Consider the following 22,103-nt stretch of genomic DNA (forward strand, 5'->3'; position numbering starts at 1 on the left):
TGTTTGTATTAACTTAACCAAGTGTCATTAGGGATAGTAATGTAATCTAGGCGAGCCAAGGGTTCACAATACAGGCATTCTTTAGGTCGTGACGTACCCTCTGGTCAATTTACCCCTTTTTTGGGATAAACTGGGATCTTTTTGCGTTATTCCTGTAGTTCCCATGATGGACACGTCTGTGCCACGCCTATGGAAGGAATTAAACATAAAATATACACAAATTAATGTAAAGAAAGAATAGTACTGAGACCAATGGAAATAATATTTCCATAAAACGTTAATGGAAGACCCAGTCACCATCCATACAATAACTATATTCAATATCTTAAATAATGTTACAAAAGATATATAAGTAGAAATAAATGACCTTCCAATAGACAATTGAAATCACGATGTGAAATGAAGACAATTGAGAAGAATACTAGTAACAAACACAAGTCGATCATTTTGTACCTAAAGGTACCCAATAGTTTCAAAGACAAATATAGCAATAGCAATAGCCACGGACAGCTTTCCTATTTATAAATGTTGCTATGTATTTTTTATGTCACAGATTTTTGGGGCCTGCTTTTTGAATTTTAAATTAGATGTTTTAATGTAATGCACCTATGTGCACATAAATAAGTAAATATTCATCATTGTGCTGAAATGTAATATGTATTTATGTTCGTAAGATAATACAAACTTTGTATTTTGACTATATATCTAGCAAGAAAATGTCTATTTATAGTGCCAATAATGTTTTTTTAAACGTGCCCATCGTTGATGAACGATTCATGATAGGCATAATCACATAACAATTTCCTTTGTACTTCCTACTCATATTATGTAAAGTTAAAACAACACACTGCAAGTTTGCCCGTGAGTATGTGAATAAAAGCAGTGTCCGATGTGAATAAATCGGGCCTCGTTTTACTAAGCTAGACTGTTAGAATATTAAATTGATGTCAAGATCGAGTTGATATAATATAAACATTATATAGGCTCCTACATTTATAGCTCCTATAATAGCTTAGTTAGATGCTCCGTGAAACACGAAATGCAGCTAGGACGCCTTTGGCAACACGATAGCGCTAAGGCGCCAAACAATGATCCAAGTATTTACTAAGGTTCCGTACTAGAACCCTGATGAAACTAGTGACGCTAAGAAACGTTATATAGCGAGCAAATCTTTCATACATGTCGAGTAGATTCGACGTTTTTAACAAGCGCTGTATTGACTTCCTTTACGTATTGTAAACATAACATAAAACAATGTCTTTATAATATAAAATATTACAATGCCATATGGTCCTTGCAATACCTTCAATAATGATGAAACATCGCAGCACTCGTGTTTACAGTAGACAGACCCATTCTGACAGTACAAATATTAATAATGAGGACAAATATATGTTAGCACATTTGCAGTTACCATAATTTTGCAGTGTGCATTCAAGATGCAAAAGTGCAGTGGCTTAAGCATATGATACAAAAGACCCTATGTTGCCTTATGTTGACCCTATAAAATAGATCAATACTGGTTATCCATATCCAGACGTCGGGCCGTGTCATTTAATTTATCGTTGACATGGTTGACTTCCCGCTTAGTTGCCAATATCAGAGTGGCACCTCCTACCTCTGTAGCTGTTAGTGTATTGTCTATAAAGTGGATGTTTCCTTCAAGAGACCGGCGAAGTAGACACCAAAATACGAGTATGTAGATTATTACTTTACGGATGGAATAGCTGCAGTGCATGGCTTGACACACGAGTGTCCCAGCAAGGCAGCCACAGAGAAGAATCTCTGGTATGATTGCTACGACAAGTCACGAGTGAAACGAAGAAGAAGAACATCATGTAAAATGGTCTTGGTCAAGAGTGAAAGAAGAACGGTAATATACCTGTTGTGGACGGCGTGGCCGAAGCCCTCGGGGGGCGCGGCAATGTACAGCGGCGGCGCTGGCTCGGCGGCGCCCGCGCACATCAGCCCGGCGCCGGTCGAAGCGTTCGACGCGGACGAGCATGACGAGTTCGAATGGTTTAGGGCTGGAACAAATTAAATTTGCTTTAGATTTATTCGATTAGCTAGATTGCCTAACATTACTACCGTATTGTTACTTCAAAAGCAATCGCCCGCAAAATAAGCAATAAGCCTTACTTTAAATCAATATCGCGTAATCCATCGCAGCAGGATTAATTTTATTACAGACCGAGCTTATTTCTGAGCCCCGAGCGTTCACTTTATGTCCTAATCCCACTCAAATGCTTAGCGGGATATTTCACGATAACTCCAATTATACAAACAATATTTAGAAATATTTATTATGGATCGGGGATACCAAAACACGACACGTTTAAAGTCTCAAAGGTAACTCTTCTCAGAAAACTTTGCAGCGACAACGTGATGAAATGTCACTGTGTCAATAACTTGATTTGGTATGCAGATCATTTGAGACCCGGGAAGAGACATAGGATAGTTTTTAACAATCATCATCTTCTTCTTTCATCATACAAAGTTGCGGGAAGACGCTAGTAAGTATATAAAGAGAGTAACTAGTAAAACTACATTTGATTGAGATGGCGTTATTCACAATTAAACACGTGTGTAACATAATTCGCCTTGACAAATAAATAAAAAATCTGCATTCACTAACTCCTTACGCGTCATCATAGTTTGATGTTGGCACGAGTATCGATAACAGTTTACAATTAAACGATATAACTTCATTAAAACTTTTCATACAGTGCTATTATTTGCTTTAAAATTGTTTGGCACTTGGTGCCAACGGTTACTCAATATCGAGTCATTGAAACGACTGTTCGAAGCGCCGGTGTCGAGTTATTACAGTGAAATCTGGTTAATTGACACCCAGGTTTATCCAGATAAATGGGAAACCTGTATAATTAAAACCAAATGGCTGGTCCCGGTCCCTTGACGACAAAAGGCCTCTATTTTGTATTGTATGTTTGCATGTTTCACTGTATTCAATTAAATGTTTCAATTAGTTATAATATTGGGAATTTTATATGACTGCTATTTTGGATTTTCAAACCTGGAATTACCTACTGAAAATTGTTGCAATGTAAGCTTCCTTCTCCTTCCTACTCTTCGAACGAATATCATATTTATTTCACAGGTAGAAAAGTCTCACCAAGCAGTAGGTATAGGCCCATATCCTCTTTTTTGTCATTTTCTTCATTTATATTTATTTATTTATTTACAATAGAAGACAAAAAACATTAATAACACACACATTAATAAGACATGAAAACGACGCTAGTACAGGTTAGAGGTAGACGGGTTGGGTAGGTCTGCACCGTCATTGAAACCGAAGAAATGTTGGATGGATTTGAATCTGTGCCGTGTCCCACGGATACACATGCTGGTGGCTCGGATTATCGAAATCATAATTTATTTGCCCATATCCTCTTGTACAAATAAATATCCCAGCTATGCACAGTAAAGGGACGTGTGAAACTGGTGATCGTATTTGGATCATCTAGGTCTAGGACATATATTCAAGAAGAAATTGCCGTGTCACTAAAATTTTAAGTGCGCTGCGACATTAGCAGGAATCAACAAATAACAAGGAGCTACACCGAAACACAACTAAGTAAATCTCCTCATCAACAACTAAACGCGTAAGACACTTAGTGATCCTCAACTTACGCTCGAAAGCTCGGACGCTCCCTAAGGACTATACCCTTATTAACGTTGATTGTAAGTTGTGGCTACGATCCCGCAATCAAATCTGTAAGTTGCTATATTGTATTTTTCGGTTACGTGAATTAATCACAATATCTCTTTCTTTATTATTAATTTTCTTTAATAAAATCTAAGACAGCAACGGCTGCGCTAACCACCATATCGTTCGACATTGATTCACGCAAACCGGCCGCTTTGTCCACGGGTAAAGTTTTTAAACTTCTTCTTTCAGTACTAGCACATTTTTGACAGCCACACATAAGAGGTTAAACTTACCAGGCATGGGCCTGTGCACAGCAGTGACGTATCTGTTGCCCTCCATGTAGCCTCGGTCGGGTTCCGCGTGGTGGCCATGATGCCCGCTGTGGATGGAGTGCTGGTGGGAGTAGAACCCGTCCGGCGGATGGAGAGCCACGCTGCCGCTGCCTTCCTCCTCGTCCACTTTCTGGGAGAAGCTGTGGACAAAAGAAAGGATCATGTTAGTTCTGATTGTTAATACATCAAGTAAGTGACCGAGTTTTTTGTTTAAACCCCACAACACAACATGGGATTCATAAAAAAGTTGAAGTGCGTATTATGGACACGGCTGGAGTTGAAAGCCTCCACGTACACAAATATGTGCTAAAACTTTTAGTTTTGCTGACCACGGTACATTGTTTTTTCCCCAGTAATACAAAATATGCCCCACCATTAACATACCAGGCAGGTTTTAGAAAGTCAGGGATTTAAAACAACTTTTATTACGAAGACAATTATGATTTTGTGGTCGTATTGTGGCCATGTACAAACTGGACCATATTTCAGATGTTGTAAACCTTGTTCTGTAATGGCACGTAATCTCACAGTTTTTCTATTTATACTTATTTAGGTAACAGGCACAGGAGGCCAAGTTACGGTTAGCAGGCTAAGAGGCTAATGGACTTATGCAGATGCACTGCAGGTTGCAAGATCGTAAATGCGTTGAGAGTTCTGAATATCAAAATATAATCTCTTTAGGGCTACAATATCAAGTTACACGATTATTATTCAAATGTAGCACGAGTAACATCTGAAAATGTTGAGATTTCATCTACAGGTATTTAATAAAATACTTGAAACGTACATTTTACTAGCACAAATTACAACAATATAAAAATAACAACTAAGTATACACATAACAAGAGACAGAATCATCGAAAATTCACTAACAATTCTGATGATTTTACTCTTCAATTATGTAAATAAAATTTACAAATTTGCAATGCTATGAATTTTGTTGAAAATTTTAATAATGATGTCGTCATTAATAATACTGCATAATGATCATCAAGGTTTTATCTTAATTACCGTAAATGTTTAATAAAATCGCGAGTTTTGGTGCAAATATAATTCACAAGTTGTTTTCAGAATAGTCACTAAAGTGGGTAGTAATAATACAAATAGATATGCATATTATATCCTTGCAAACGATTTCGCCAGGCGAATAGAAAATATAACAGTTTCTCATCTGGAATTCAGCGAATATTTTTGGCATTATTTAATTTATTTATTATTATTAATACATAGTACAGAGCTTATAAAAAATATCCGGCCACACGCCAAGAACTTAAACGAACCTACTATAGAAATTTTATGAAGAGTTCCCCAACTCACTTTCATGCGTTATTCTTAAGGCGTTTTTTTCATTATCTTAATCAAATGTTTGCTCAGTAAAGGGAAATCTGGGACGCTTTTGTAAGACACAAACAAATGCTTTTCCTGATAAGTCGCCATCCCAGTGGCTCGCATTTGATCAGATAAGGATGGAACTACCTCATTAGTTAATGAAAATTCGTGGTACACGATGATAATATGTTGCTTATAAGGGAGTACTTTAAGGCTCCGTTCTGGGGCCGATGCTTTTCATGGTTAGAGTAGTAAGGGCCTTTTTGAGAACTCAAAGACCGTATCGCAAGACCATAAAGCGCTTAACAGTACTAATATGATAATTCCACATACTCTGGGGGGTCAACAGAGCGTGTCAAAATTACTGTAACGTGGGTACCGACCAGTTAGTCGGACAAGCTATTTGTTATAATTATAACTAGAGAAAGGCTGGACAAGTGTTTTGACTTCTTAGATGTACAAAAGTATGTTTGATGCCAAGACGTATTCAATCACGGTTGTAGGTAATTACACATTTATTTAGGTTACTAAATGCCAACATTTGCCAAATTGATACGTGAACGATTGGTCTTCTTTATCGAGTAGTATCTAGTGATACCTTAATACAACTTAAGAAAGTTAAGTGCCAAAAAACTTATTGAGATCGAAAGGACAATTTATGTCTTTTAATAAAAATTAAAAAAAGATTTGTTTGTAAAACATTAGTTTCATGATAACAGTTAATCTTAGAACACAAACAATACACTCCATTTGTTATGATAAACCCGTGCCAAAAGCTACTGCACTCTAAACTTCGAAATACCAACACTAAGCTGAAAGCGTGAAGAAAGTGCTGTCGGCATTAAGTCTTACTTACCCGAACGTCGAGAAAATTCGCGACCTATTTAGTTGCCGTCCAGGCTTAAGACCGCTTCGACAACTTACAACGAGATAATTTTAAAGTTGGGAAATGTAGGCGAAGTTGACATGGAGATAAAGTTGATGAAAATGTAAACATTAACATGATAAATCTACTAGATCCATATTTTACGGACAAAGTAGCGAAGCCATGTATTTACTGAAACTGATGAATAATCATCACATTTCGTTTATTTGGTAGATTCGTTATTAATGATAGATTATGTTCCATAAAGTTAACCTAATATGTACCTACAGAAGTAAATAATATACAGTACGTATGTTCATGTTGGCAAAACAGGCTCTAAGATTTCCAATGACCATTCTAGGATGATCAGTCACCTCTATTTTCTTCTTGAACGTGAACCTTTTGTTTGAAATATTATTAGAATTATGATTCAATTAACGATTCGACAGTTAGTTTTGCTGCAAGCACAGTACTGTCCTTTCAACAAAAGATTCAATGGAGACACATCTCAGTGGAAAATTCTAAACAAGCCCCTCCTGTAAGGACAAAAAGCCAAGCACAGAGCGGAAATTATCTCATCAATGTCTAACGAGACAGAGTTGATTCGTCATCTGTCAATTGTGTGCTTTTTGTGCTCCTCAAGATCGACCTTTTGTTGGTGGGACTAGTTCAGAGAGGACGGTCATCGTTGTTAACAAGCGTGGCAAAACAGAAGATAAATTTAAGTAGTTACAAAACTATCATAAATCAAAATATTCTTAAATCTCAGATCCTTATAATAACAAAGTTAGTTTTCGAGTTTGGAGAAAACGCCGATGATAATTTCAAGATTTATGTTTAAGCGATAAATCCCGTTTTAGTTTATAATGACGTGCAACATAATATAAAAGTTAAATTAACAATTTCTTTTATTTCATGAAACTATGTCTTTGTTCTTTGGCATATATTCCTGGTTTATCGTTACGCTACAACATTCTTATCATCCAACACATAGTGTAGTTGTGTCCAATAAAAATGAACAATCTTTCCAACTGTCATACCTGGAAACTCGGAATGGTGCCAACAGAATGAAATGAACACGTTTTGCCAAAACGACCACCCAAGTTAAGAGGAACAAAAATTCGCCATGTTACTTCATCATTACCTTACATATTTTTATAGTGTGAAAGGTGAACTTATAAGAAGATTATCGGAACTGATAGTAACTAATAGGTAAGCACTGAGCACGTGCTTACTTGGCAATAAACTACTCTACCACCAATCCCAACGTTAATTCATTCCTTATTACCACCGCCCATATTCAAATCAAAACTATGATTACTGTCCTAATATTCTCATAGGGTCATATCTCAATATGTAAATTGCGTCACTTACGTCTTTTTAAACCTGGCATGCGCCAGCGCAGCGTACCTTGACAGTGGGCGCTCAAGCGAGAGCAGAGCGTGACGGACGCGTTATAATAGTCGATGACTGGATACCGTATGAGATTACTGGGGCAATTTCTACTTCTGAGAATTCTTGGACATTGGAGTGTAGTGATAGGTGATGATTTATGTATATATCCTTATTTGGTAAGTTTTCATAGTCAACATTTTCATCATTTTTCAAGCCTCTCAGTTTCAGCGGCTATTATCTCCTACAGAATACATTTCTCAACCGATTATACTGAAATTTTCTGGGCAGCTTCGATTATTATAGCCAGTTTTTGTCGAGACACTAATTAAGTTATTAACTAATTTGCGTTCGGAACTAAATCTAATGATTATGGGCAAATTTATGTATGCTGCTCGAAAAGCAGTAAGGGTCCCGACCTTTACAAATGGAATAGTCAGAATACAAAACAAACAATGAAGATGTAAGTATACGTATCTGACAACTAACAATATTAAAAGCCACAACCCCACAAGCCCAGAACACATTTAAGAATAAGAATAAGAATTCATTTATTCATGGCAAACTACATTTCATACTAAACGTATTACAAAGAAGAAGTATACCATACACATTTCGTACATTTGATGCGAGATGAAGGTGCAGTCGTTAAAATAAATTGCTATACCAACCAATTAGACCCGATTGGATACTCGAATGACTTCAACGTTATGACCAAAACAAAAATAAAACCCTTTCAACTCAACATTGGAAAAATGAATAAACATTTCACTCAAAATGTTCTAATCAACTATAAGTCAAACAGAAACGCAAACATGAAGTAAACAATGAAAATCGTGGGTATCCTGTTAGCAGCTAGAAAATACTCGGAGACGGTTGTCACGATCTGTGCCGTTTAGGTTAGAAAGCAGGTGGAAAAGAGACTGATTATTGTGATGGGTATCTTTAGAACTTTAGAAATCTGTTTCCAATATAATAGGCATTAGAAATGTTGACTTTAGACAGCGTGTTAGTGTAAGGCCTGAGTGGACGCTTAAGTTGGGCGTGCAGCAGGGCAGGGCGTGCGGCATGCATGTTAAACAAATGCAAACGTATAAGAGCGGCCTCAGTGCACGCTGCTCAAATCACTTGTGAGCCCGACGCCACGCTGCACGCCCCGCCGAACGCTCCGCTTCGAGCGTCCACTCAGGCCTTACACTTAGAAAAGTTTTAGTGGCGATAGTGCAATTATATCAAATCAAAAATTCGTAATTTTCGGGCAACTAGAGGTCCATAGATAAACATCTTAACACTGACATCCACATGACAGAACATAACTTAAAACTAATAAACACATATTATTGACACCCTTCAGTCAAAACTCCTCTTTGGTGAAATAAATAAAAATAAAATAAATAAAATAAAATAAAATTCATTTATTTCAGACAAACATGGTCCATAATATTTTTGTTAGTTGTTAATTAAAACTTATAACTACGGTTAACTTAAAAATAAACTTAAATAACTATCTTAGGTGCTAAAGATAAATGCAGAGAGGACCAGTGTCTTATCAGGCCACTGTCCCATCTGTCAGCCACGACGGTCAGGAGACTGTGGCGGCTGTCGCGGACCCTGCGGAGCGTCGCGGCGCAGCGCTTGCGCAGTGTCGCGTGGAATCCGTCCACATGAGCATCCGCGAACATGCCCGACGCACTGCAGTACCGAGGCAGCCGCAACAGTACCCTGAACGCGTCATTATATTGTACGCGCATGGCGTTGAAAGCCCTTTGCGTGTACCGAGTCCACAGGCTGCAGGTGTACAGCGATGTACAGAACGCTCGAAATAATGTTACTTTAACTTGCGCTGTACACCGGCTGAACCTGCGAGCTATCATATTGGCCCTGACGGCCAGGGCCCTCCGCTCCCTCTCAATATCGGCGTCATCACGGAAATCGTCGGTTACCAAGTGCCCAAGGTATTTAAATGAGGAAACCCTTTTCAGTTCCACGCCATTCAAACGAATGGGTGGGACGTGTGATGGGCACTTGCTTCCCGCTTTGAACACCATATATTCGCTCTTGCTTACATTATATTTAAGGTTATGCGTTAGGGCATATGACTCACACCTTTCAATAAGCAATCTCAGACCACCGACCGACGGACTCAACAGTACCATGTCATCGGCATAGCTTATGTTATTGAAACATACCCTATCTATATGACAGCCTACACGTGTACTGCTGAGCTCGCCGATCAAGGCATCGATATACAAATTGAAAAGTTTGGGCGAGGTCAGTCCCCCCTGCCTCACCCCGCACTCCAGACCGTATTCGTCCGACAACACACTACCCCAGCGAACACAATTCCGTTGACCAGCATACCAACACCTAAATATGCGTGTGAGTTCCTTAGGGAAATGCACTTCGTCTAGCTTATTCCAAAGTAGATCATAATTAACAAGATCGAAGGCTTTGGAAAGATCGAGAAAACACGCATAAACAGGTGTTTTTCTGCGTGTGTAGTACTCGACAGCTTGCTTTAAACAAATGATGGCACTTTCAGTAGATAAACCGGCTCGAAAGCCGAACTGTGCATCATGTAATTTTATACATTTGTCCAATTGCACATTGAGCAAGCCGTCGAGTACCCTAGACACAATTGTTGCTAGTGATATAGGCCTGTAGTTAGCTCTGTCGGATATGTCACCCGTTTTATTTTTGACAATGGGCACAACAATGGTTTTGGTCAAATTAGATGGCAGGTACGAGTGACTTATACAAAGGTCAAAAAACATTGCCAATATGCGGGGTAAGTGAGGACCAGCAAACAGCAGATGCTCGATACTTAAATGATCGTGACCGGGCGACTTTCCTCTCTTCATATCTTTTATTATTTTACTTACGTCATCTGCACTGAAATGGATCTGAAAGTCACTCCCCTCCGATACACCAACATCGAGCAACTGCCGCCGCCCGTCAGCGGGCGAGGCAGCGGGTTTAACGTTGAAATGGTCCTTAAATACATTTGCAATGCCCTTGGGATCCGAAACTCCGTCCACGCTTACAGAAAGTCCAGGCCTAGTGTCCAACTTTTTCGTCATTTTCCAAAAATTTCGAAAATCATTTTTCGTGTGGTGTGCGGCAAGTAGGTCCATTTTTATTTGGTCTTGATGTTTTTGGACCCATCTCAGTTTAGTTTTAAATATTTTACGACTAAGAGTCATAGCATCAAAAACGGACCCACTATTAGGCTTACCACACGAAACCCAGTCCTGGAATCTAGCCCTGGCCTCCCTGTGCGCATCGCTTACATGTTTGTTCCACCCTATGACTATCTTTTTTCGGCATCCGGAACCTGTGGCAGCTTTGCTGTGCATAGAAGCCAAACATAACGATGATATTAATTTTAAATACATTTGATCAATTATCTTACAATGGTCAGAGTTATTTAAACAGCAGCTACCACAGCAATCCCTTAATTCGGAAGGAAAATCAATAAGTTTTAAAAGTTCACTACATTTATTTTCATATTTTTCAATTTCATCAGAGGTTCTTTCCCCGAAATGCAATGCGGTAATAATTTTGACGTAAGTACATGAAATTCTTAGATTGTACAACAAATACAGTTCGTTAAACATTCGAAGACATTCAAATAAAAATCCTGATCCTTATATCTAAAGACTTCTACAAAGAACGTATAATAAAATATGTATATGACAAGCGGCGCATAAAATGAGTATACCAACTGAGGTAGCGCGGTTTGTAAATAATTTGTAAATTACAGTCATATTTGCGAGGGGAAGGCTCAGAAGGCTGGTAAATAAACCTTTTTCTGTCATCAAACATTGCAAACAACCTTCAATAATATCAAACGCAGAGAGGTGTTTAAAGTATTTAATATTTGTTTAACGTCAAGGGAATCGGACTTGCCCAAATATCGATTCTTTTGGCTTTTCATCAGAGATTTTACGCCGCTCTTCTCAATATATTCGGCTAACAAATATTATGAGCGATTTTGTATTTTCTTCCTTCCTTCGTTAATATATGTATGTGTTTATCTAACAATCTTCCTCCATATGTAATATAAGTAGTTATATTATATTATATAGAGAAACATTATCAGAGAGCGGAATAATCATAGGAAAATATAATTCTCATAGTGATAGAACATTAATGTTTTATGGACTTTTAGGCTTATCGATGTTTTTCATTTATAAAAAAATGCTAATCATCCTACTTTATGATATCAATAGTCATCGTTTATCGATATTCGATAAAATATATGGTTTTCCCCCCGTGATATAGTTTTTTTTTTTCTATGAGCAATATTTATATCCCGGTCCTCATAAATATGGTTTCCAATGTAATTTTAGAACCTTTTAAATCTTTACAAATAGTAGTTTTTATAAACAGATACCATTATTTACTCTTCAATACATAATGTTATGGAGTTACACAATTTAAATACTTGGGACACATCCTGTGTGAAAATTTGAAAGATGACCTGAATATCGAAAGGTAAAGGAGGGCGTTGGCGGTGCGGAGTAACATGTTGGCCCGTAGATTTGTTCGCTGTTCGAAACAAGTCAAAATTTCCCTTTTCAAGGCGTACTGTCAAGTATTTTACACGAGCAGTCTATGGGTCAACTATACTTAAAAAGCATACAACGCCCTTCGAATCCAATATAACGACGCCTTCAGGATGCTGTTGGGACCGCCTCGTTACTGCAGCGCTTCAGGGATGTTCGCCGCGGAACGAACTGACGACTTCTATGCCGTCAGGCGTAAGCGAATAGCGTCTCTGTTGTGTCGGGTTCGGGGCAGTCACAACAGTATACTCAAGTTCATAGCAGAAAGGGTGGATTATACATGTACCTTCCTGAAATGTTGGATTGAACTAAGTGTAAATAATTAAATAATTTAGTAATAGTAAAAGTAACTAACGTAGTCATAAGCCAAACTAACAATTCTATGGATAAAACAATTATCTGAAATAAAGAATTAATAATAATAATAAATAATGCCTACTTATCGATTCACAGTTGAGATAATCTTTATAATATTTTCCAACATAATTAACCAATTTTAATTATTCAATTTGAGATCGCTGTTGAGCGGTAATACAGCCTGCTGTCTGCCATTGGACTATTATTACTAACGTATAGAACCGGCACCGCACCGGTGTTGATGTTGTTTTGACATCAAACCATAGAAGCATAGCGTGAATCTCGTGACCTAAACGCGTAAGCGCCATGAATTTTACGGCGCTTACGACATTTTGGTCGCATGCTACAGGTTGTGATTTCGACAATTTTATTGTTTATGGCCTCTCTATAGTAATAATAACTCAATAGTTGGCTGCCATTATCTTAAATCAATTGTTTTTTTCCTTAAGGTGTAAGTATCCTTTTTTAGGGTTCCGTACCCAAAGGGTATAAACGGGACCCTATTACTAAGACTCCGCTGTCCGTCTGTCCGTCCGTCTGTCCGTCTGTCTGTCTGTCACCAGGCTGTATCTCATGAACCGTGATAGCTAGACAGTTGAAATTTTCACAGATGATGTATTTCTGTTGCCGCTATAACAACAAATACTAAAAAGTACGCGGAACCCTCGGTGCGCGAGTCCGACTCGCACTTGGCCGGTTTTTACTGAGGTGTACCAAACCAATAAAGAGTAATCTATATATCTATCAATTTTATGAAGTGTAATTCTTTGCTGAATATAACTACACATTTGTTGCCACTGTTAGAAACTCGTTAATTGACCCAAGAGAACGATTAGAGAACGAGAATAAAATAAACACTGCAACTGGGCAAATGCAATGAAACAATTCAGAGACAACTAGTTCAAAAACTTTCCAAGTGCCGTTTGCAAAGTGGATTCGGCATGTAAATACAGATAATTCCAAGCGCCTACGAGTCGAAATCTCAATTTAAGAAATAAATTTATCATGTGTCAAAATTTTGTTAAAAGTCCCACTTTGTCGATTGTAACATTTAAATGTAACCAACCCGCACTATTGTATTGGCTGGGTCCAAAAGGGATACATATGTATTTACTATGGCGGTCGTGCTGACGCTGCGAAAGCTAGTGAGCGAAACGCGCGAAACGTCACGTGACGTCACGCGTTCGACAGATTAGTTCACATAAGTGTCATTAGTAGCAAACGTCAGTTGGACCGTCCAACGTGTGGCGTCATCACCCCCCTTTGTCGAATTCGCGTCAAAAGTTATAAGCGTTTCAACCACTCAATTAATAAAATAACGTGAAGGTTTACAAAAGTATTTTTATTTTTTCCGGTGTTCAAACGATATAAATTATGATTACAAAATAAAAAAAAACATGCATGGAGCTAATTAAAGAGCATAACGGTCTTCGTACACGCTTTCCTCGAGTTGCCTGAAGCACTTTCGTAACTGACGACAGGGTCGCATCTATACGTTGGACGTTCGACACGGTAGAGTAGAGATGTCTGCATCACTTCTATGTATTGCTATGTCCTGTCATCAGTTACTGAATTAAGTAAGTGTGGAGCGCTTTACACTGGCTGCCTGATAATTTGTCTCAACTGCGCCCTTTAGGCAATGTGGAACACAACCTGGCCGTTAATTCTCATTGGTGGAGCGCAGACGATATGAGTTCCCGGGAGAACCAATGCTACGTGACCTCGAGATCTGTAAGAACTATGAGTAATCACAGACCGCACATATACTAGTTCTCTTGAGCCTTCTATTAGAACGCCAGCTAGACTATTAGAGCAGTTTGTCGGCAATAGAATTGCATCGTCACATTCGAGTAACACCCACGATGCACGTTTAGAGGGTTGTCGGTAATGCCGAATAGTATTTGTGAGCTTCCATTTGAGTGCAGCTCCCACGCCCCATAGCATATTTTGATTAGGGTTGCCAATTCAACAGTATTTGTAGGTTATTTTCGCAAATTTGTAAATATGTCAAGGTTGTGACTTCCGAGTTGATCATTGCAGGATTGCCTAAAATACTTGTTTTTATTTATTCAACCTCAATTATTGAAGTCATAACGTCTTATAAATCGATAAACACCGGTAGCATGCATGAAAAAGTGTCACGTTGTGGACAGGTCTCCATGGTAACGTTGTGGACAGATCTCCATGGTAACGTTACGGCCACGTTGTGGACACATCTCCATGGTAATAATTCAATTCAATTCATAAATAAAAGTATGCAATTTTTTTATCAATGTTTTCTTATGACGTTATCACGCAAAATCGTCCGTAAACCAACTTTACAGACAACCATTTTTTTTAGCAACGCCTACTTTAGTTAGTTATTACTCTACTCGTGGTATTTCGGTCTTATTGATGTGTGAAAACGAGTATTTGTATTTCCACTCAACTAACAACCCTATTAAGTCCATCGTTACCAAACGAGCTCAGCATATTTCCTACTCTACGTATTGTTTCAGTGTCCAACACAAGCACGAGTCTACAACTAACAGCAACCGGTATATGAGCGTTCTCTGACTACGTATAACTGTTACGGATATCGAGGTCAAGTTAAATTGGCGTTCGACTCGGACATGCGTTTGCGCAATGGGAATATACTCGGCCTGTGAAAACTACTGCGGTTCGTTAGTAAAGTTGTACATAACAAGCCAAAACTGCAATATTATCAGGACCACAATTAACGTGTTACATTTCCGGCCTCTGTTTTACTACGTTATATTTAATTTTCATTTTAAACACGCTCAAAATTTTGAAATTGGGGCAACATTATGCTGAACTGTAAATTATTTAATTTAGTTTTCCACATCACATCTTTATTAGGGAACCAAATAAGGAAAAACTGGCCTTTAGAATCAGTATCAGTGTTGGGAGCGGAGCGGAGATATTTCCACTCCGATATATCTGATGGCGGCTGTACATTTGAGTGTCAGTATGTTTTTTTATTAGCCTATCTTGGTGTCTTGTCCCACTGCTTGGCAAAGGCCCCTCCTCTTTTTTTCACTACACGACATTTTAATTATCTAGTATGACGTTATCGACAATATTGATATGTTGTCTAAAGTAGGCTAAAAAACAAAAAAAAACATGTAGTAGGGTACTAAAAGATAGCTCACAAACACTATTGAACAATGATTTAATTAATTAATGAAATAATGGCTACTAAATTATTACTTAAAGGTAAAGAGGAACGTATTTTCACAACGTGAACGTAGTTTAAAGATAATATAGAAATTTTCCAAAGTAATATCCGTCTTCCGTTTTCAATATTTTAAGAATAATTGCCATATCCTACCAGGGTGCCATGTGGTTTTTTTCCTTCGCAAAACGAAACTTTCAACGCTCATAAAAGTGGGAACTCAAAACTGTCATTTGCTTTCAACCTTCAAGATTCTTCTTACATCATCAATATCTTTCCGGTCGTAGCTAGAGTCTGCTTGATGAGTTTGTGGTAACGGTGACAGAAATCGATAAAAACTTAGTAATTTCATTAAAAATATCTAGGCTCATCTATATTATTATAGGGATATGAATCGAATCACTACAAAATTTCCTCTACCAAAGACGGGTGAAGATTCTTATGGCGTTTTCATAAAGCATTTTCGTCATTTAACAATTTTTTTTGTTAGAAAGAGGCAACACATTTAACAGAGGTTGATAAGAGGTTGCTACGTTTTATGAATAAGGTGGTAAGGCCTGGTAAACTTATACCGCCGATTTCACCCAACACTTTAAGCGGACACATTTTTGCCTTTTTGTCGAAACACAAAAAATAAGAAGTAAGATCAAAACATCACATACACAATTTGCGCATTTAGAATTATAATAAACTTCTATTAAAAAAGAATACGACACATATTTCAGGCGACGACATAATTCATCGCAGGTAAACTTTATGAGCCATATTAATGTTGGCTCGATGACATTTTGATGACTACCTACTGAAAACGAAGTTAGTCTTTTTTAATATCTTACCTACGGCGAGCAATATATTTTGTATTGAACTCTATTACCTAGTTAATAAGGGTGACGATTGGTAGATATATACAGCTAGCTAACTCTACATTATGTCATGATTTATGCCAAATTTTTATGAAAATATGACATTGAATAATGATACTCCCACACTTTGTTCTATTTAAATCGGTGCAAATTTAGTTTAGTGACGATGACGTTACGTTCAAACAATAGTTGTCTCATCAAACTTAGCTTGAACAGCAACCAAATTTAGGTCCTGTCTCTACAAAGTTGTATGAGCTTACGTAAAACTTCATACATGTTGACATTGTTGACCAAATGCTCTGCATTCGGCATTTAATAGTTAATTAAAACTTTAACTACAAACGGGTAAAGTGTTCCATTTTCAATGTTTCCTAGCAAATAGTAATTAATGCTTAAGAAGGTTCTGTTTGGCAGCTCGCGCATGCAAACATTGCATTTGACGACCGGTCTGGCCTAGTGGGTAGTGACCCTGCCTGTGAAGCCGATGGTCCTGGGTTCGAATCCCGGTAAGGGCATTTATTTGTGTGATGATATTTGTTTTTGAGTCATGGGTGATTTCTATGTATTTAAGTATTTATATATTAATATATCGTTGTCTGAGTACCCATAACACAAGCCTCCTTGGGCTTACCGTGGGACTTAGTAAATCTGTGTAAGAATGTCCTATAATATTTATTTATTTATTGTAAACTTAAAGCTGTAAAAAGTGATATGCTTGTACTTTGTTGTAAGACTTTATTGCATGCACTGACTGTTTTGAAGGCTCATCAACTCGATTTATAAATATAAATAGCATTCATTAAGTTTTTAACACAAAATTTATGTCTGTTTAACTTACCATTGATTATTTTCTTTAGGTACTAAAATTCAAAAAACGGATGCAGAAACGGATTGATTTATTTCATCTATTTAGTGCTAAGAGTTGAAAATTGACTCTAGAGACTGACTGTAGAGTTACTGTCTTATATTTGTAGTATGCGTGCTTATTTAACTGCCATGTATTGTAAGATAACAAAGCCTGTTTTCATAAAATCCTTTAGACCACGTTAAATGAAATGATCAATCCATTATTAAGGCTTTTCTTCCGCATCATTTATATTTCATACGCGCTCGGAAAAACCAGCCTCCTTCAACAAAACCATATCTACATTTAAAACGCATTCAAATATCAACCTTATCCGCATACGATAAGGTATAAAGTCTAACGAGGTTTAAAATTGCGATACGGCGATTATGTTTGAGCGATCTTCACATGCGTGTTGACGTCATTAGGGAAACGGGGTCTGAAAAATTCAGCTTCCGAGAATTTATCAAAGTGCGCCTATTCAGGTGAGGTAAACGTGCCGATACAATTATCGCGCGGCCTAGAAAATGGAGTGATCTGAGAATAATAAAGGGAATTTACGAATCCGAATTTTTGGTCCAATAATATTCCATGGTATAGTTTAAAAACGAGTGCCAAAACTCGGCTTCCTAAAACTTTTACAAGAATCTCTGGTGGCACTACGTTGGAATAAACAGATACATGCGTTTGGCGAGTAAACGGGCCCACTGACTATCGGCCTGTTAGTTGTTCGGAACTGTCAAATTTTTGTTTTAACTGACAGGCCGATATCGTCCGGCGGACTGATAGTCAGTGGGCCCCTTAACACGTTTAAAGGTACATTTTGCGTATAATGTTTTTAACAGGCAGGACCAAAAACAATTGGCATTACATAATGGGAATAATTGGATCAAAACATTTTACTCCTAATTTCAATACCTACATTGACATCATCATGATCACAATTACAGTACAAGCATCCCCTTTTAATAAATAATGAGCGTCGAGTCCATCTAAGCTAAAAGAAACCACATTATTGATAGCAATGCCACATTTTGTCATTGCAAATGCCATGCAAAGTTAGCTTGGCCCAGCTCTACTTGTAACGCATAAACTAATCTCTGAGTGCAACGCTTATATTATTATCATTATTTATTTGATACACTGAGCTGATGCGTGTATATCAAGCACTTGTATTTTATTTTGCACTTTTCTTATTATGTCACAGGATACAAAAGTTAACCTGCACTCACTTTTAATCTGCTCTAATAAAGAGCCCAATTACTCCAAACCCTGGCAGCTTGCCAGCGTTAGGCAACGATCAGCGAGGAATAGACCTCTCAACTCCATTTTTCGGTATTGACCTGACCTACATCACGAACGAGATGCAGCCGGAGTGGCCGGAAGTATAAATTTAATCGAGGTTCAGGAGAACTGAAACGGGAACTCTTCATGAAACAGATCAGATATCAGATATTATGTATATTAACCACATACCCGAAAAAACTCGTGACAACGAATGTAGGATGTAAGAAATACACTGTAATGAAAAAAAAAAAACCAAAGGTTAATAAAACAATCGAGCAATTTAAAAGTGCAATGAGATTATTAACCAGGAAACACGCGATATCTTAATTATCTAATATGCCAGGAAGTGACGAGTAAACCAAAGATATTATAAACAATTATATTATCCTAATTGACCGTAATCATACGTGATTTTAAATCCCCGGTTCAGCTTGGAAGCAAATTTCGTATGTCAGGCTGACCAGTATCAGGCTGTTGTCCTCTACAGCGGCGGTAGCACGGTCGCATTTTTATCGCTTGTCACCTTGCCTGTCACGTTCTAACAATTATGTAAGTGCGAAAGTGACGGGCATAGTGACAGGCTATAAAAATGGAACCATGCTGCGCCCGCAGGTCGCATTTCTCAACCGATTGTCATGAAATTTGGTCAGCAGGTTCGATAGTAATATAGATTTTTTTACCGATTTAATTTTTGGAAATTTCTCAAAATAGCCACTGGTTTAAAAGAACTCAACTTTAATATGCTACCCAATTAGGTATAAAATGGGCATAACGCTCGAAAGCCCGTAAAACAACGCCTTATTCCCAAGTACCAATCTCTGGGGGCGCACTTATGACAAGTAGAGTTTATTTGTCAAATGGAGCGCGACATCCCCCCCCCCCCACAACCCCACCATTCAGCAGCACAGACTTGATTAATACGCTTGAATGCAACGCTCGTTGCAGGACCGACCCAGTTTTAGTAAAAGATAGACGGTTATTAAAGTTGGCCCAGGGCTATGAAAAAATGTTGCTCGTAGCCCTATGTATTGAGATTGGAATGATTCACGGTTAGTTTCACTTGACTTATATTGACCGGGATATCAAACAAAACAAAACAAAAACAAAACTAAACAAACAAAAGAACAAAACAATACAACACAACAACAAACAAAACAAAACAAAAGGTAATCACGGTCCATATCCCGGTCAATATTTATATGTATTGAGGTATTGAGGATCAGCTGCTTGAAATGCAATTTGATTATAATGCTGATTTAGCAGTGATGGTGGTTTGGTGGTGTAAAAATATGGGATATTGGGGTGCAGAAGGAAAAACCACAGCTTCTAGAAAAGAATTTCCCAAGTAACTAAGAAAAGATCTATAACATCTACAGAAGTGGCCTTGAAGATGCCAAAGTTTTCATACTTAAAGGAAAATCATAAAAACTAGTTCGACTTACAGAAAAGCATATTCTTCAAACGTCTTTAGAATACCTTGAGTCCAATTTAGAAAAGGTGTAATTTTTTCGACGAAGAATACCTATATGAGAATTGTAAGGGGGAAATTCAAGGAGCTGGTGTGGGGAACGCATCACTTTTTAGCCTGGCAACATCAGCTTTCTGAAGGACTAGTAGCTCTACTACAAGGACCAGAAGTCAAACTGCGATCAATTTATTATGCATAGACACTGTTCGAGAGACCCTGCACTGTATATACCTTAAGACTAATTAAAAACGTGACATCGAAGTAAATAATTGAAAATTGCCTAATTTAAGACAAAGTACAAAAATATGGTATAAATTTAATAATGTTATCCTGAAATAGAGTCAACCCTACCCACGGGGGACCGGGATAGCCAGTTTAAAAAAAAAAAAACTAGGTTGCTCTCATTATTTGCGCTTTTTACTGCGTATAATAACGATGTCGGCGCACAGGGAATAAAAATCCTTGTTGCTACGCAGATAAAGTTCCAAATATATTGTAAAAGATCTTAAAAGTTTCCTATTCATACTTTTTCCACGAATTGTTTTCTTAATTTAAATTTTCAATCAAAACATTTAACGTTTATTTAAACAATTGGTTTTAGCAGGAAATTAATAGCCTACATAGTGAAGCATAGTGTTTGGATAATGTGCATAAATTAACTACGCTTAATCAAAAATAACACCGTATTGAAATAAACGTAAAATTAGGTACATGCTATCATCAATACATTTATTACATTACATACCTTTAATTTAAATCATTCAAAGCAATCCGCAAAAACATTAAATCAAATTAGTCCATACAGTTATAAATTTGGGTATTTCAATTTAAATTAATTGATGGTTACTTTTTTGTCAAAATTTCTCGTTCGACATAAATACATAATTAATAACCTCGACATCAACTCCAAATTACCTAAAAAACTGGCTTCCTATTAGGTACCATCAGCTAAAAAGTGCCTACTGAAAAAAAAAACCTCACCGAACTTATTGAGTAATCCAACAAATAACTGGACCTAATGAAATAAATTTTGATCAATATCATTTGACTGGTGTATCACACAGTTCGCAAGTTTTAATCTTTGTGTAAGTAGTAACAAAACATTTGGTTACTGTTTTGCTAACATATCTTTCAGTGCCGTCCCTTTGAAATGGCAGCCAAAACTCATCACAATAAAATGTGTACCACAAGACCTTGGCCGATGTCCAAGCGTCTCGTTACAACCTTCGAAAGTAAACGAACGAGCTTTTAAAGCCTTTCCTATTTTATTTGTGTTTCGTGGACAAAGTTTCCTAACGGTCTAATTTAGAAATAGTAACACAAGAAGACAAGAAAGCGTATTAGGGAAAGCGTTGGGCGGACATAATAAAGCCGGAAACTAAAGACACATTACAGGCTAATATGCCCAATATAGAGCGGGTTGGAGAGCACTGGTGAATAGTGTCCACAGTCGTCACGTCAGTCATGAACTCATGAGGATACGACAAAGAAGAATTTCTTATATTGTGATATAAGAGATAAATTAGCATGATTTTATTTTAAATACAGGCTTATATCACTGATTTAAACTTTCACGATTTTTACTCATTATTATTCACAACGACGAAGTTTTAAATTTACCTCCGACGTTTCGAGGACGGCGTTGTCCCCGTGGTCTCGGAGAAGACTGGCTAAATGCTTTTAGCGTCTGTATACTTTTATACAATACGAAGCTGCGTTACAGAGTTCCTATGTCGGGTTCCTAGGACTGCAAGATTTGACCTAAATAAACTAACAAAGGGAAGAGTTACAGTAAGTAAGTAATAAACACTTTATTGTACGGAACAGGGATATAGAATTGAAAGTGCAAAGGCGAACTTATCTCTATGAGGGATCTCTTCCAGCTAACCTCAAAATGGTTTTGAATTCAGAACCTACCTACAGGTTGGAAGGCGCAGAGCCGATTTTCAAATT

General features: G+C 37.6%; 1 protein-coding gene across 6 annotated transcripts in view; it reads right to left on the reverse strand.

The window, feature by feature from the left end:
* Positions 1 to 22,103, reverse strand: part of LOC134751392 (IQ motif and SEC7 domain-containing protein 1) — a 262,666-nt gene that overhangs the window by 26,621 nt on the left and 213,942 nt on the right. For 5 of the 6 annotated variants that reach the window (XM_063686772.1, XM_063686771.1, XM_063686776.1 and 2 more), the window contains 3 exons: positions 3,964 to 4,142; positions 1,883 to 2,027; positions 98 to 187 (listed from right to left, as the gene is read on the reverse strand). In XM_063686772.1, the coding sequence (XP_063542842.1) occupies positions 98 to 187; positions 1,883 to 2,027; positions 3,964 to 4,142 (414 nt within the window). The remainder of the gene's footprint in view (positions 1 to 97; positions 188 to 1,882; positions 2,028 to 3,963; positions 4,143 to 22,103) is intronic. The other variant, XM_063686775.1, reaches the window with a different exon arrangement.

Source organism: Cydia strobilella, chromosome 22, assembly GCF_947568885.1.
Source record: "Cydia strobilella chromosome 22, ilCydStro3.1, whole genome shotgun sequence".
Lineage (NCBI taxonomy): Eukaryota > Metazoa > Arthropoda > Insecta > Lepidoptera > Tortricidae > Cydia > Cydia strobilella.